At 64.1% G+C, this 13905-nt stretch overlaps 1 protein-coding gene across 4 annotated transcripts; it reads left to right on the forward strand.

Moving 5' to 3' along the window:
* Window positions 1-225: 225 nt before the first annotated feature.
* On the forward strand, window positions 226-13670 carry ST3GAL2 (ST3 beta-galactoside alpha-2,3-sialyltransferase 2). Of its 4 annotated transcripts, none has more exons than XM_068411332.1 (8): window positions 226-289; window positions 8566-8829; window positions 8915-9340; window positions 9459-9652; window positions 10026-10205; window positions 10403-10448; window positions 10617-10736; window positions 11047-13670. In XM_068411332.1, the coding sequence occupies exons 3-8, from the start codon at window positions 9008-9010 to the stop codon at window positions 11218-11220; spliced, it is 1047 nt and encodes a 348-aa protein (XP_068267433.1). In that variant the 5' UTR covers window positions 226-289; window positions 8566-8829; window positions 8915-9007; the 3' UTR covers window positions 11221-13670. The 4 variants fall into 4 exon arrangements, with proteins under 4 accessions (XP_068267433.1, XP_068267434.1, XP_068267435.1 ...); XM_068411333.1 differs by lacking the exon at window positions 226-289 and adding an exon at window positions 3354-3563; XM_068411334.1 differs by lacking the exon at window positions 226-289 and adding an exon at window positions 3354-3536.
* The last annotated feature ends 235 nt before the right edge of the window (window positions 13671-13905 follow it).

Below are 13905 nucleotides of genomic sequence, written 5' to 3' on the forward strand. Positions count from 1 at the left end.
GTACCGGGGGATGGGTACCGGGGACGCCGATGTCCCGGGCTGGGTACCGGGGTAGATACCGGAGATACCGGTGCGCCGGGTGGGCTCGGCGCGGCCCCGCTCGCCTCCTACAAGTCCCACAAGCCCCGCCGGGTGGCAGGCGGCCGAGGACTACATCTCCCAGGCTGCCGGGCCCGGCCCCCCCGCCCCGCACGGCACGGCACGGCCCGGCCCCGCACGGCGCGGAGGGCGCGGCGCGGCGCGGGGGGCGGCGGGGCCCGGCGGCGCGGCCATGTCGGAGCCGAGCCAGGTACCGCGGCGGGGAGCGGGCCCGGGCCGGGGGGATGCGGGCACGGACGGGCTCGGGGGGACGGGCCCGGAGTGGGGGGGGGAATCGCGGGATGCGGCTGGGGGGAGGCTGGGCGGGAGCTGCCCCGGTGCTGGGTGCTGGTCCCGGTGATGGGTGCTGGCCTCGGGCAGCATGCACCCGGGATGGACTGGGTTCAGCCCCGGGGTGCTGGCCCCGGGAGGACACGATGGCCCCGGGAGGGTGTGCTGGTCCCGGGAGGATGCGCTGGTCCCCGGTGCTGGCCCCGGTCCTGGGTGCTGGTCCCGGTACTGGGTGCTGGCCTCGGGGAGTCTGCACCCAGGATGCACGGTATTCAGCCCCGGGGTGCTGGCCCCAGGTGCTGGCGCCGGTTCTGGGGTTCTGACCCCAAAAGGATGTGCACGGACCCCGGGGTGCTGGCCCCCATCCTGGGGTTCTGGCCCCTGGGAGGATGCGCTGGCCCCCAGGAGGATGTGATGGCCCCGGGAGGATGTGGTGGCCCCAGTCCTGGGGTTCTGGCCCCCAGGAGGATGTGATGGCCCTGGGAGGATGTGGTGGCCCCGGGTGCTGGCCCCGGTCCTGGGGTTCTGGCCCTGGTAGGATGTGCTGGCCCAGGGTGCTGGCCCCGGTCCAGGGGTGTTAGCCCCAGGGAGGGTGCACTAGCCACAGCCCTGGGGTTGCAGCCCCAGGGTGCTGCCCGGGGAGGATGCGGTCGCCCCCAGGGAGGGTGCACTGGCCCCTGGCAGGGTGCTGGGGCTGGGGCTGCCCCCTCCAGCCGTGTGCCCTGGGCTGTTGCCACGGGGCGCAGACCCCAAGGGGATGCTGAGGGCAGAGCTGGGGGGGCCGCAGAGGGGACAGGATGAGAGGGCTGGCTGCGGGGTGCCCAGGGGTGTGGGTGTCAGCTGGAGCCCCCCGTCCCCACCGGTGCCAGTGTGTGTGTCAGGTCCCTCGGCAGCGGTGTGACACATGGCCGGGTGCCACGCAGTGTCCCTTGCCTGGGTAGTGGCAGGCAGGGTTTCACAAACACGGCACATCCCTGGGGACAGGGTAGGAAACTGTGTCACCGAGAAGGGAAATGTCCCTTGCCTGCGTCTGTGCCAGTGCGGGCGCTGGCGGGGGATCCCATTGGCGTCCAACCTGCCGGGCTGTGCGTCTGTCCCGGTGTTGCAGGGTGTTGTCCCGGCGTCGCGGGGTGTTTCCCGGTGTTGCGGGGTGTTTCCCTGGCCGTGGCACGGCTGCTGGAGCCCGGCTTTTAGGGCCTGGCGATGGAAGGGGTCCCCACGCACGCGGGGGCTCGGGTGCTGCCGGCGCAGGGGCAGGGCGAGGTTTTGCTCGGGTGCCAGCTGCAGAGCCAGAGCACTTATTGCAAAGCTCCCCAATATTTCCCCAGAGTGAGGGCTCCCCGGCCCGGCAGGAGGATTTTTGGGGGTGGGCTTGGACTGGAGGAAGGGCCACGTCCCCTCTCGCTGCCAACGAGCGAAAAACAAGGCTGGGTGAAACCAAATAACCCCAAAACGTGCTGAGCTGCCCTCCGGGAAGGTGGGTGGGCTCCGAGCTGGCGGAGGCAGCTTTGCCCCCCCATTATCTGGGGGTCCCCCACCGGGAGAGGGTCCAGGGGCTCCCCCGTACCCCTCACCACCCCGAGCGGCAGCGCCGGCAGCGTCCCGGCCAGGGCGGTGAGCGGGGACGGGAAGTTGCTCAGCGCTTTGGCCTTGGTTTCCCTTTTTTCTGCCCCGTTTATCGGAGCCAGATGTTGCATCCGCAGCGTTGGGGCTGGCGGGGCTGCCTTGGCTGCCGTCGCCCCCTCCCCAGCCACGCGTGTCCCCTGCCTCTGTCCCCACGTGGCAGTGGCCCCGCTGCCCGCGGCGGCTGCCCGTCGCCAGCGTTCCCCTCTCCTCCGAGGAGCTCATGGCGGTTCTCGGGAGCGACGAGCCGCCCTCCGCTCGCCCGCCCACGCCGGAGCTGAGCAGGCAGGGAGAGCCCCGGCAGCCGCACGCCGGGGGAACCGACTCACGCTTGGATTTTCATGCCCAAACAAGCTCCAAACTGCCGCTTTCCGGCGAAAGGCTCCGGCGGCACCGAGGGCGCGATGCTTTCCTCCGCCCGCCTTGGCCCACGCCGGCGGTTTGATGGCTTTCATCTCCTCCCGTTGCATTTAATTCTTGCAAAATTGCTAATTGCTCTCCAGCGGCTTCGGTGCTTCTCAACGAGCTGTGATTTATGGGCGCGCACCGGTCCCCGGGGGGCTCGGGATGCGGCGGGAGAGGCTGGGAGCCTCCTCTGCCCGCCCTGCCGGGCTCCGCGGCGGGCGCGGGGCACCGCGCATCGCTCTGTGCTGGCATCTCCCAAAAGCTCTTCCACAGAATGCAAAAGATTTGGGCCCTGGCTCCACAGCAAAGTTCCCAAAGATACCCCCAAAGCCACCCGTGGGTGAGCGGTGAATATATATAAACAATTTATATATGTATATTTATGCATGTGTGATATATGGAGCTTAATTTTTTTTCTTACTGGATGAAAATTGAATTAATTGGAAACCCAATTAATGTCGTTCAGTGACAGGGCTCTAAAATAACCCCCACAACAGTCGCTCTCAGGAAACCAGAGCAAGCCGCAGTCACTGCGTGCCAGGTGCCACCGTGTCCCCAGCGGTAATTGGGCTAATTAGGAAAATGCAAATGCTCCCCCTTCACCCTAAGGGTCCGAGCGGAGCCCCAGCTAGCGGGGAGGAGAAGTCGGGTTCCCTCGTCGGTGGAGCTGCTCTGATTTTATGTTTACTGGGAGTCCCTGGCAGTGACTGGGCTGTGCTGGGATCGATGACCTTCAACCTGGGGAGCGTTTCGCAAGATCCCTGCGATCAAATCTCATCGGTGCAATTTCCCCTAACGAGTTCAGTGGCCTCTCGGCACCGCCCGCAAGCGGAGCAAACCCCGCGCGGTTTTACCGGGCTGCCCTGCAGCGTGCACTGAGTTGGCAGTTCTCTGCTCAGGCTGTGTCCTGGGGGAGCAAACGGGGGGGCTTTGGGTCACAGCACCCATCAACCAACCCTCGAAAGCCTTTGGGTTTCCACCACCTCCCATCCTCAGTGCTGCCGAGCCCCGGGGAGGGGGATAGCGAGGCGCAGGGGGGCCCCGCGCCCCTGCTCGCCTTCCCCGGGCAAAGGGCCACGGCCGGCGGCGCCTCCCCGGCGCACGTCCGCCCGTCCTGCGCTCCTGCGCATATTTTCCCGGTGAGGTATCGAGCGTGAACCTAACGGGTGCGGGCTGGTAAACCGAGCCGTGGTCGTGGAGGGGGAGCAGTTCCCTCTGGGGGGGCTGCAGCAGCTAATGGGGAGGCTGGGGGTGCTGGTGGGGAAGCTTGGGGTGCTGGGGGGGAGGCTGGGGGTGCTGATGGTGAAGCTTGGGGTGCTGATGGGGAGGCTGGGGGTGCTGATGGGGGTGCTGCCGGTGGCTCACGGGGTGCCGGTGATGGTGGGTGAGCCGGGGGCCCTGCCCTTCCTGGGGATCGTGCCTGTTTGCGGTACAGCCATGTCCTTGCAGGCGGCTGAGGATGGCAGGAGACCGATTTGGGGGTGTTTGTGGGGTGCAGCCCTGCTGTGGCAGGCGGGGAGGGGGGCACGGACTGGGCAGACCCCGCTGACCCCAGCCTGCGGCTGTGGGAGGACAAGCTGGAAACGTGGCCAGCAGCGGGTGGCCGGCTCCTCGCGGGGCCTGGGGGCTTTGCGTGAGGTGCTGCGGGGGGTACGGGGGAGATGAGGAGGTGGCAAAGGGTGGTGAGCACCGGGGTCTGCCTTCTCTGCTCTGCCGGGGGCTGGCCAGCACCCTGCCTGCTAGCCAGCCCCAAGCCCAGCTGTGTGGTGGGAGCCGGCTTGGTGGTACCCAACCCAGTGGGACCCAACCTGGTGGCTTGGTGAGACCCAACCCAGTGGGACCCAACCCAGTGGCTTGGTGGGACCCAAGCCGGTGGTACCTGACCTGGTGGTACCCGAGCTGGTGGCTTGGTGGTACCAAACCTGGTGGTACCTGACCTGGTGGCACCCAACCCAGTGGCTGGGGCAGTTGGTGCAAACTGGGGGCTCTGGGGTGGGTGCCTGGGGGTGCAGGGCAGCACGGCTGGGTCTGCCCCTCCGCTCTGACCAGCTCTCCAGGCCGGGGAGCAGTGTCCCCTCTGTATGAGGCTGAGCGGCGAGTCCCCCTCCCCCTCCTCGCCTGTCCTGCCTCGGGGATGTGGCTGCTGCTGCCGGCGCAGGGAGCCAGGAGCGATGAGGCCACGCAGCGAGCGTGGCCTTGGGCTTATCAGCCCCTCTGGAGCGCAGGCACAGGGGGTCCCGTTTTCCCTGCGGCAGCCCGGGGAGAGCTGGGGGCTCCGGGGGGAAGCGGTGCTGGCAGATGGCCGAGCAGCATCCCGTGCTGGGGACGGGGGCATCAGCTGTGTGGGCTGGCGCACGTGGCTCGCCTGTCCCGATGAGTCCAGGCATGTGAGCCGTGGGGGTGGCCGGCTGCCTCGGCTGCTTCTGCCAGCGTGTGTTTTGGGGTGGTGGAGGGGGAAGGATGGCCAGGTGGGCTCCGCAGCCAAAGCCCCCACACCCAACATTGCCCCCTCGGGCAGCACAGGGTGCTCGGGATGGAGCGGGTGCCCACGGGGTGCTGCGGTCGAGCCGAGGGGCTTGCAGTGCTGCTGGACCCGTCCCTGCAAGGCTGGGAGCATCCCTTTCGGAGCGTTCCCACTGCTGGGACCTCCCCTGCGCCCCCAGATCCCATAAGGGATCGGCCTCGGCGGTGGCTGGCTCCATCCCAGCTCCGCGCCGGGGATTTGGCCTCCCGCGCTCTTCCCTGGCCCCGTCCCGGCGCTGAGGGATGAGCCCAAAATAACTCCTCGGGATGCAGGCACGAGGAAACGCTGAGATCGCTGCCATTGCCAGCCAGGGGTGCGAGGAGGGTTTAAAGCATGGGAAACCCAATTAACTCAGCTCCATTAGCTGATTGAGCTGGCTGATAAGAGTATGATTAATTAAAAAGATGAGGAATAAGTTACCAGGGTCCTCGCTGCTGTCGAGGTGTGGCGGTGGCTTAACCCATGGAATTGGCTTCTCCTGTTGATACCCGGTGTCCAGCCGTCGATCCCTCACGGCACCCTTAGACCGACGCCGGTTTCACTCCCTGCTCCCAGGGCAGAATCCGATCCCTCCACGTGGGTGGTGCAGGGAAGGACCACCCTAATTAACCGTGCTTTTCTCGCCAGCTCTCGGTTTGGCTTTGGAAGCCGAGTGATGCCGAAGGACGGGAGCATCGTCCCCTCCGGCGCTGCCCCTGGCAGATCCCCCTCGCCATCCCCCTCTGGAGCAGCGAGCTGATGGCCGCGCTCATCGCACGCTCCCCAGCTAAAGCAGGGGCTGCAGCCTGGAAAAAAAAGCAAATTTGAGTGGTTTTATGAATTTTTATACTAATCCTGCTCACTGAAGCCAGGTCTGAAACAAGGACACATCACCACTGGGCGTTTCTTTCTGAAGGAGGTATGGGAAGACTCAACTCACATCCACTCACTTCCCTGTTGAAAGGAAAAAAAAAAAACCCTAGATCTCATTTTCCCACCCTTGACAGCAGGAGGGATGCTGGTCCAGGGTGGGGGGAAGTCCCTGGGTGCTTCCTCCACCTGCAAAGATGCTCAGTGACTCGGTGGTGGCAGAGGTGATGTCCCTGCACGGGGGCCATGGGATGGGTGGCACCTGGACACCAAGACACACGTTTCCTGGGAAGTCCCAGGGGAATTTTCAGCCCCAGCATCCCCAGGAGAAGCGGCAGCTGGCGTGGCCAGCGCTGCCTTCTGCTCCTCTGCTCCCCTCCTCTCCCTGCCCCGAGAGAGGGGACATCCCATCTCCCGGTGACAGCTCCTTCCTGCACCCACCCTGTCACTTACCAGCAAGGAAATCGGTGCCAACAACCTCAGAATATCTTAGAAATGAGTAAACAAATCCAATAAGACCAAAAAAAAAGCCCGGTGGGGATGTGCCTGGCAGCCTTAGGGCCGACGGGGAAGGGGGAGGCATCCTCCAGGCCCTGGGGCTGTGGGTCACGTCGCTCCGGCGTTCGTCCTGAAATTAAAGATCTGACATGCTGAAATGAAAGATTATGTGATCAGAGAAACCATCCGACTGTAAAAGCAGTGGAGCAATTTGCCAGGACCTTTTAATAGCCTCGCTTCGTTATCTCGTGCAATCAAAGAGAAACTCGTGTTTGATGAGTCTTTAGGAGGCGATTAAGGAGAGCAGGGGAGGAATTTGGGAGCGGGAGGGTATTTAATGGCATCGCTGAGTTGCCAGGCTCGCTCACCGCAGAAGAAATCCCCAAATCCCCTGTTATTTTAAGAAAGAAACATCAAACCCTGGTGCAAAGAGCCCCTGCCATGCCCCTGGCTGGTGAGGTTTTATGTGGCGGAGGCAGGATGGGGTTGATGTTGGGAGCTGGCGGGGTGGGAATGGTTAACGCTGGGGTACTCGGGGTGCTGGGCTCTGTACGGACCTCGCGGGTGGATCCAGCCCCTGCGAGGAAAGGGATGACTCAAAGGAGCTGTCGGTGTTTCAGGCTGCTCTAACGCGTGGGAGTGGGGCTGGAGGATGGGGGTTCTCCCCGCCTGCGGTCGGGGCAGCTCTGGGGTGCCCTGGGATGGGGCCCTACAAAACATGCTCCAGATGCCGACGGGGCTGGGCTGGGGAGCCGGAAAGGGATTTTTCCGCCCCCCCCGCATTTCACCGGGAACTAAAATACCGTGGGCACGTGATAGCGGATTTCCTTCAGCCTTTAAGAAGCCCCATGGGACAGAGAGCGGCAGGAGCAGGGGAAGGGGGATCAGCCCATCTGTTTGGCCACGCTGTGGCTAAAAAGAGCCCCAAAATCACCTTTTACCTCCAAAACTCGTTGTGCATCTTGGGGGGGGGGTGTTTATGGCTTTTTATTGGCTTTATCCCAAACTCCCCGAGATGCAAACCCTCCCTTTAACAACCACCCCTGCTTTTTCCGCTGGCAGCAACCCAAGAAACTCAGTGCAGCGGCTCGCCGGCCATGCATGTGCTGTGGGGGTGGATTAAATCCCCTCCCCGAGCTGGGAAAAAAGAAAGACTCGGCCAACAACCACAGCTGGGACGTGCACCCGTTTCTCTGCCTCTTCCCTTTAAAAGCAGTTGTCGTTTGGACAAATCTTGGACAGTGGGTTAATGACTGGGGCAGGAGCCGGCCGTGCCCGGCAGTGCGGGTGGGTTTTTTTTGGCCCATGATCAGGTCTCCCCCCATCCCGGCAAGGAGCTTTTTCAGGGGGGGCTCGGCAGCCTCCACCCCCGGCAAGAAAGCCGGCGTCTTCCGGAGGATGTTTTTTTGTAGGGAAGAGGCATCCCGGTGCCTGCCAGCTCCTAATTAGCGCTGCCGGCCTCAGCGCTGGGCTAATTGGGGCCAGGGCTGAGCTGCCAGGCGATGCTGCTGCAGGGTTTGGCTTTGGGGGGGTCCTGCCCTGGCATCCCCCTCCCCAAAAAGCCCTGAGGGCTGTCACATCTCTGTCCCCACGGGTTGATGGATCCTGCCCCAGCTCAGCGGCTGCTAAAAGGGGATTTTTTCAGCCCTTTTTTGTTCTTTTTTTGGCTGAGGAGGGGGGTCTGGCTTTGCCGCCCCGGCTCGGGGGGCTCGGCCGCTCCTCCCGTCCCTCCCCAGGCGCAGGCGCCAGCACCTCTGCCCCAGCTATTTTTACCCACCGGGATCACGAGCGAGCGGGTGACCTTCCCCGAGGGACGCTGCCACGTGGGGTGGGGACAGCCGCCGGCGTCGGTACCCGGGGCCCCCGTCGGGCTGCGAAACGGCTGTTTCCCGGCTGTCTCAGCTGGTGACGAGGGTTTTGGAGGGGCTGCTTGTGGTTGGATGGAGGAGGAGGATTGAGCCTCGAGAAAGGAGCTGCTTGCTCGGCGTCGGAGGCGAGTTCATGGCTGAGCCTTTGTCTGGCAGAGACAGGGGAGAGCACGGCCAGGAGCTGCCCCGGCGCTGCTGGCGAGGAGCTGGCGTGGACAAGACGATGCCGGCACCCCTTTGGGAGACGAGCTGCAGCTCATCTCATGCAGCCTCACGCTGGGGACAGGCTGGGTGGTGTTTTGCAAAGCTCGATGGGGAACAAACAAACTCCTCAGCCCCCAGCACCCTCCTCCTGCTCCGTGCAGCCCCCCCAGCTCTGCCATGCGTGTTGCCATCCCTTAACCCCCCGTCCCCTCCTTCCCATTCCAGGCTGGTACTGTCACAGCTGTGTCCCCGAGCCAGCGTGCCAGCGGATCAGCTACAGCCCGGGAACGATGAGAACTGTCACAGCCAAGAGCCAGCCGGGGCCGGGGCCCGGAGGAGCCGCCGAGGCGCGGTGCCGCGGCTGAGGCCGGTGTGCCGAGCCGTGCTGGACCTCCGCGGCCGGGGGCGGGTGCTCTCTGCCCGGCACGTGGAGCCACCGGGGTCCTCGCCACGGCCGGACCACGCGGATGGAAAGCTGCAGCCCGGCAGGTAGGAGCCTGGCACGGTGGCACGTTGGGGGGGCCCTGCGTCCCCCACCCCACCGCCGCGGTGACACGAAGCCCTCGTCCCGCAGGGAGCCTCGCCGCCCGGCTGACGCCACCCCGCGCCCTATGCCCCAGCCCTATGCCGGAGCGGGCGCCCTCCCCGGCTCCGCCGCCCGCCGACCATGAAGTGCTCGTTGCGCTTCTGCTTCCTCTCGACCGCCTTCCTGCTCGTCTTCGTCATGTCCCTCCTCTTCACCTACTCCCACCACAGCATCGCCTACCTGGACCCCGGCGGGCTGGGCGGCATCCACCGCGTGAAGCTGGTGCCCGGCTACGCCGGCATGCAGCGGCTCAGCAAAGGGGGGCCGTACCCGCGGGGCTGCGCCTGCCGCCGCTGCCCCGCCGAGGAGCCCGGGGCCGCCGCCTGGTTTGACGGGCGCTACGACGGCGCCATCTCCCCGGTATGGACCAAGGAGAACATGGACCTGCCGCCTGACGTCCAGCGGTGGTGGATGGTGAGCGAAGGGACGGGTGCCCCCCCCTGCCACGGGTCTCCCAGCGTGTGCTCTGGCACAGGGACATCAGCCATCGTCACGGCTGATGCCCCCCACCCTCCTTCTCGCCCCCCCGCAGATGCTGCAGCCCCAGTTCAAGTCCCACAACACCCACGAGGTCCTGAGCAAGCTCTTCCAGATCGTGCCGGGCGAGGATCCCTACCGCTCCCACGACCCGCGCCGCTGCCGCCGCTGTGCCGTCGTCGGCAACTCGGGCAACCTGCGCGGCTCCGGTTACGGGCCGGAGATCGACGGGCACGACTTCGTCATGCGGTGAGGGCAGGGGCACTGCCTGCCCAGCTCAGCCCCGCGGGCAGCGTAGAGGCACGGGGCGGAGCTGGCGGCACTGGTGGATGCTGAGCGCCCGCTCTGCACCGCAGCAGCATCTCTCGGGAGGTGCCGGGCGGTTGTCCCCGTGCTGGATGCCATGACCACAGCCTGGCTTCAGTTGCTTGGTCAAGGAGCCCATCATGGGTCCCACTGGGTGCTGGGATGGGTGAGAGCAGGTCCAGCCCTGCCACCTCCCCTGGGCTGGCTGGGGGGGTGGGACCCTCAGCTCCTCAAGAGCTCACGGGGGACACCCGTGTCATCTGCAAGGGACAGGGTGGCTGGGAGGGGGGTGCCACCTTCCCCGTTCTCTCCACAGGATGAACCAGGCGCCCACGGTGGGTTTCGAGGGCGATGTGGGCGGTCGGACCACGCACCACTTCATGTACCCCGAGAGTGCCAAGAACCTGCCTGCCAATGTCAGCTTCGTGCTGGTGCCCTTCAAAACCCTGGACCTGCTCTGGATCGCCAGTGCCCTCTCCACCGGCCAGATCAGGTTGTAAGTACCCGGCGGGCACCGGTGGCACTGGGCTGGCCGCTCTCCTGCCGCGGGGGCAGCTCCCCTGGCAGCGGTGGGGATTCGGGGGTTCCTCCCTGCCGGAGCATCCCCCAGCGCCTGTCCCTTGGCAGCTCGATCTGGGGTCGGGGGGTGCAGGACCCCCGGGAGCCCACCTACCTCTCCGCTTTTTTTCCCAGCACGTACGCGCCCGTGAAGCCTTTTCTGCGGGTGGACAAAGAAAAGGTGAGTGGGCTGGTCCCCACCGCTGCGATGAGCATCCCTTTGGCCGCGGCCCCGTCACCTCATCTTCCTCCACGGTCCCCACACGTCTTGGAGCTCCTTCGTGGGGTGCCGATGCCGAAGGGAGCGTGGCCGGGGGCTCCGATGCTAACCCCAACCCTTCCCTCCCAGGTGCAGATCTACAACCCTGCCTTCTTCAAGTACATCCACGACCGCTGGACGGAGCACCACGGGCGCTACCCCTCCACCGGCATGCTGGTGCTCTTCTTCGCCCTCCACGTCTGCGATGAGGTGGGTGACAGCTCCTCGGGGGGTCCCGGGTGGGCTGCGGGGTGCCGGCTGGCATGGGATGGGTGTGCTGGGATCCTGAGCCTTGCAGGGTGAAGGAGGGAGGTGGCTTCTTTGGGTCCAACCGCAGCGGTTTCATTCGCTCTCGTTGCCTAACACCACGGTGGTGGGCACCCTTGGACGGTGGGAAGGCTGTGCAGATGGGTGTATGGTGCCAGATCCCCCCCGGCAGCGCGGTGGGTGCTCGGCTGAGGGGTTGCCCAGCCCGGTGGTGGGGGTCAGGGCTGGCTCACCCCCCTCCTCACCGCTGCAGGTGAACGTCTTTGGGTTTGGCGCCGACAGCCGGGGCAACTGGCACCACTACTGGGAGAACAACCGCTACGCCGGGGAGTTCCGCAAGACAGGGGTGCACGACGCCGACTTCGAGGCGCACATCATCGACATGCTGGCCAAAACCAGCAAGATCGAGGTTTATCGGGGGAACTGAGGGGCTGCACCTCCTCCTCCGGCCGCCCCGGGGGGCAGAGGGCGAGGGTCTCCGCAGCGATGAGCGCCGGGTGGGCAGCGCGGCCCACGGAGCTGCCCCTGGCGAGATGCGGTGCCTCCGGCAGCCAATCAGGTTCAGAGCTAAAGGAGACTTTTTGCTTTTTTTTATTATTATTATATTATTATTATTATTAAGAAACTCAGCTGAGAAAGGATTTGTAAACACAATCAGCGACGGCCGGGGCGGCGGGGGCGTCCGCCTCGCGCCTCTTCACAGTCAAACCAAATGCTGCTCTTTTTAAAACGGGACAAAAAAAAAAACAAATCCCCCTAAAGCCGGGTGACTTTGGGGAGCACCCGAGCCCCGCGTGCGGGCCGAGGGAGCTGTGGCAGCGAGGGCTCGGCTCCCCCCGCCCCGGCAGCACAGCCTCGCCAGTGGAACCAGCGGCTTCTTCCTTTATTTTGATGTTTTTTTATTTTACTCACCTGGAGCAGCCTCCGCCATCGCTCCCTCGGGGAAGGCTCCCGGCACACAAGCAGGTCCCGGCGTGGTCACAAGCACACAGGGGAAGCCAACCATCGGCGACGCTCCGCTGGGGGCTGGAGAGGAACCCCAGCTTTGGGGCTGGGCATCCCCGCTGCTCCACCTGGGGATGGGGAGGATGGATTTTAGAGGCGACTGTGCAAAGGCAGCTAAGGAACCACAGGAGCAGCAGCCCCGTCCCGCCAGCCCGAGGATGCTCGAGGGACGCGGGATGCTGTGGGATGCGGCAGCGGGTCCGGCCCCGCTGCAGGGAAGGAGCCGAGATTTCCCTTTGGGAAAAAAACAGATTAGAGATAGCTTTAGTGAGTGAATGACCCGTGCTTTTGCTTTTGCGTTGCTATGAACAGCCAGCTCTGGGGAGAAGCTGAAATCCCAAAGTCTTTGCTCCGTTTGGGAGAGCGGGGCTTGGTTTACACCAGGCTGGTGCCCTCAGGGTCCCCGGGGCATGGGACGGGGAGCTGCAGGAGGGATCTGCCTCCCCAGAGGTGGGATTAAAACCACTTTCTTTGGGTCAATCAGGCGGGTGGGGCTTGCTTTTTTTTTTTTTTAGGAGATGCTGGAAAGCTCAAGAAAGAGGCAATCATGGAAAAGGTCCCCCTGAGAGGGACCCTCACATCACAAGCCCCACGGTGCCAAGACTGGGCTGAGGGCTGCGGGGCCGGAGCCCCTGCCCACACCGCCTGGGCGCAATAGTTCTTTGAGGAACAATCACCACAGGGGTTTTTTGGGCTTGGAGAGTTGGTTTTTTTTTACCCTTTTGTATCTGGCTTTTCTGTAGTGGCCTCTTACCTGTTTCTCTGCTTTGGTTTGGTTGTTTTTCAGGGTTTTCTTGGCTTTTTTTTTTTTTTGAGGTTTCTCTCTGCAATCATGAAACACGAGGGTTTGGGTCACCTGAAGCAGGCACCAAGCATCCCCTGGGCTGGGGAAATTCATCTTTTCTGGCCGCAGGGCGTTAAACCCCTGAGTTTTGTGGTGGGTTTTGGTAGAAGCGGTGCCACCTCGGTGCGACCGCCACGGCCGGCCTCGCTCTCCGGGACGCGGAGGCAGGTTGCAGCGAGCCCTGGTCTCCACCTTCCTGGGTTGTTTTTTTTTCTAGGGGAAGAAAAATAAACCCCACAAAACCACGAGCAACAATGAGTGCCTTGACCACGTCCTGTCGGCTACGCCGGGCTGTGCCCGCGCCGGCAGCAGGGGCTCGGCTGGTTTATCGGCAGCCGTACCTGCGTCCCTCCTCGCGCCGGGCTGGGAGTGCTGCAGGGAGAGACAGGGACGCACCCAGGCCACCGCGCCAGTGGCCGGGGAGGCCAAACCCAGTACGACTAGGCTGGACCAGCTCCTGTCCCAGCTGAGCAGGGCCAGGCCAGACAATCACGGGGCGAGCGGTGATGCCGGGTACCAAACCCGGGTACCAAACCCGCCGGCAGTACGGTGCCGGCATCCAGCAAAGGATGCGCTCGCAGCTCCTTGCTGCCCTGACAGTATTTTTTTTGGCTAACTTCCTTCCCCTACCCCCCCCTTTTTTTTTTGTTTTTAATTGTTATTATTATAATTATTTTTTATTTAAGCTGTCCCGCTAGGACTCGTGACCACTTCTGTTGCTCTGGCGGAGCGGCCGCCCACCCGAGGAGCACGCTGCGGGCCCGGCAGCGGGGAGCACCACTGTACTGTACATAGAGGAGATGTAGGCAGAGGCTACGGGCAGGGAGGGGGTGCCCAGGCTGCCCACCTGGCACAGGTACCTTCATCACGCGGTGCCTGATGGAGCACCCATCGCTGGGAGACACCAGGGCTAGGAGCAGGCGGGTGGCTTCGCCCGCAGCCTCTGCGTACATGGGTATTTCTGCACACAACTGTCTTAAAACAACTCTTTTTTTTTTAAAAAGGTCAATAAAAAACATGCATCGGAACCGCCCCATGTTTTCCTTCCGGTGCTCCTGCCTGCACCCGAGCCCAGGCGTTGGTGGGGTCGGGAGAGGTGAGAAAGGGAGCAGGAGGGTTGCTGGGGCCAGGGAGGATCGGATCCTCTCCCCCTCCTCTCCGTTGGGCTGCAGGTGGGCTGGACGTCACCCACCAGCTGCAATTAACACCCACCCACTGGAGCAGGAGCCTGGGTGCCCAGTGGCAGAGCCCCGACACAGCCCC

Source organism: Nyctibius grandis, chromosome 12 (assembly GCF_013368605.1).
Source record: "Nyctibius grandis isolate bNycGra1 chromosome 12, bNycGra1.pri, whole genome shotgun sequence".
Taxonomy (NCBI): domain Eukaryota; kingdom Metazoa; phylum Chordata; class Aves; order Nyctibiiformes; family Nyctibiidae; genus Nyctibius; species Nyctibius grandis.

What these genes read in the sequence shown, in the direction of transcription:
- ST3GAL2 (XM_068411332.1), top strand. Translation starts at nt 9,008, where the DNA reads ATGAAGTGCTCGTTGCGCTTCTGCTTCCTCTCGACCGCCTTCCTGCTC. An exon ending in TCCACCGGCCAGATCAGGTT is followed by an intron (nt 10,206 to 10,402) that starts GTAAGTACCCGG and finishes TTTTTTTCCCAG; the next exon opens with CACGTACGCGCCCGTGAAGC. An exon ending in TGCGGGTGGACAAAGAAAAG is followed by an intron (nt 10,449 to 10,616) that starts GTGAGTGGGCTG and finishes CTTCCCTCCCAG; the next exon opens with GTGCAGATCTACAACCCTGC.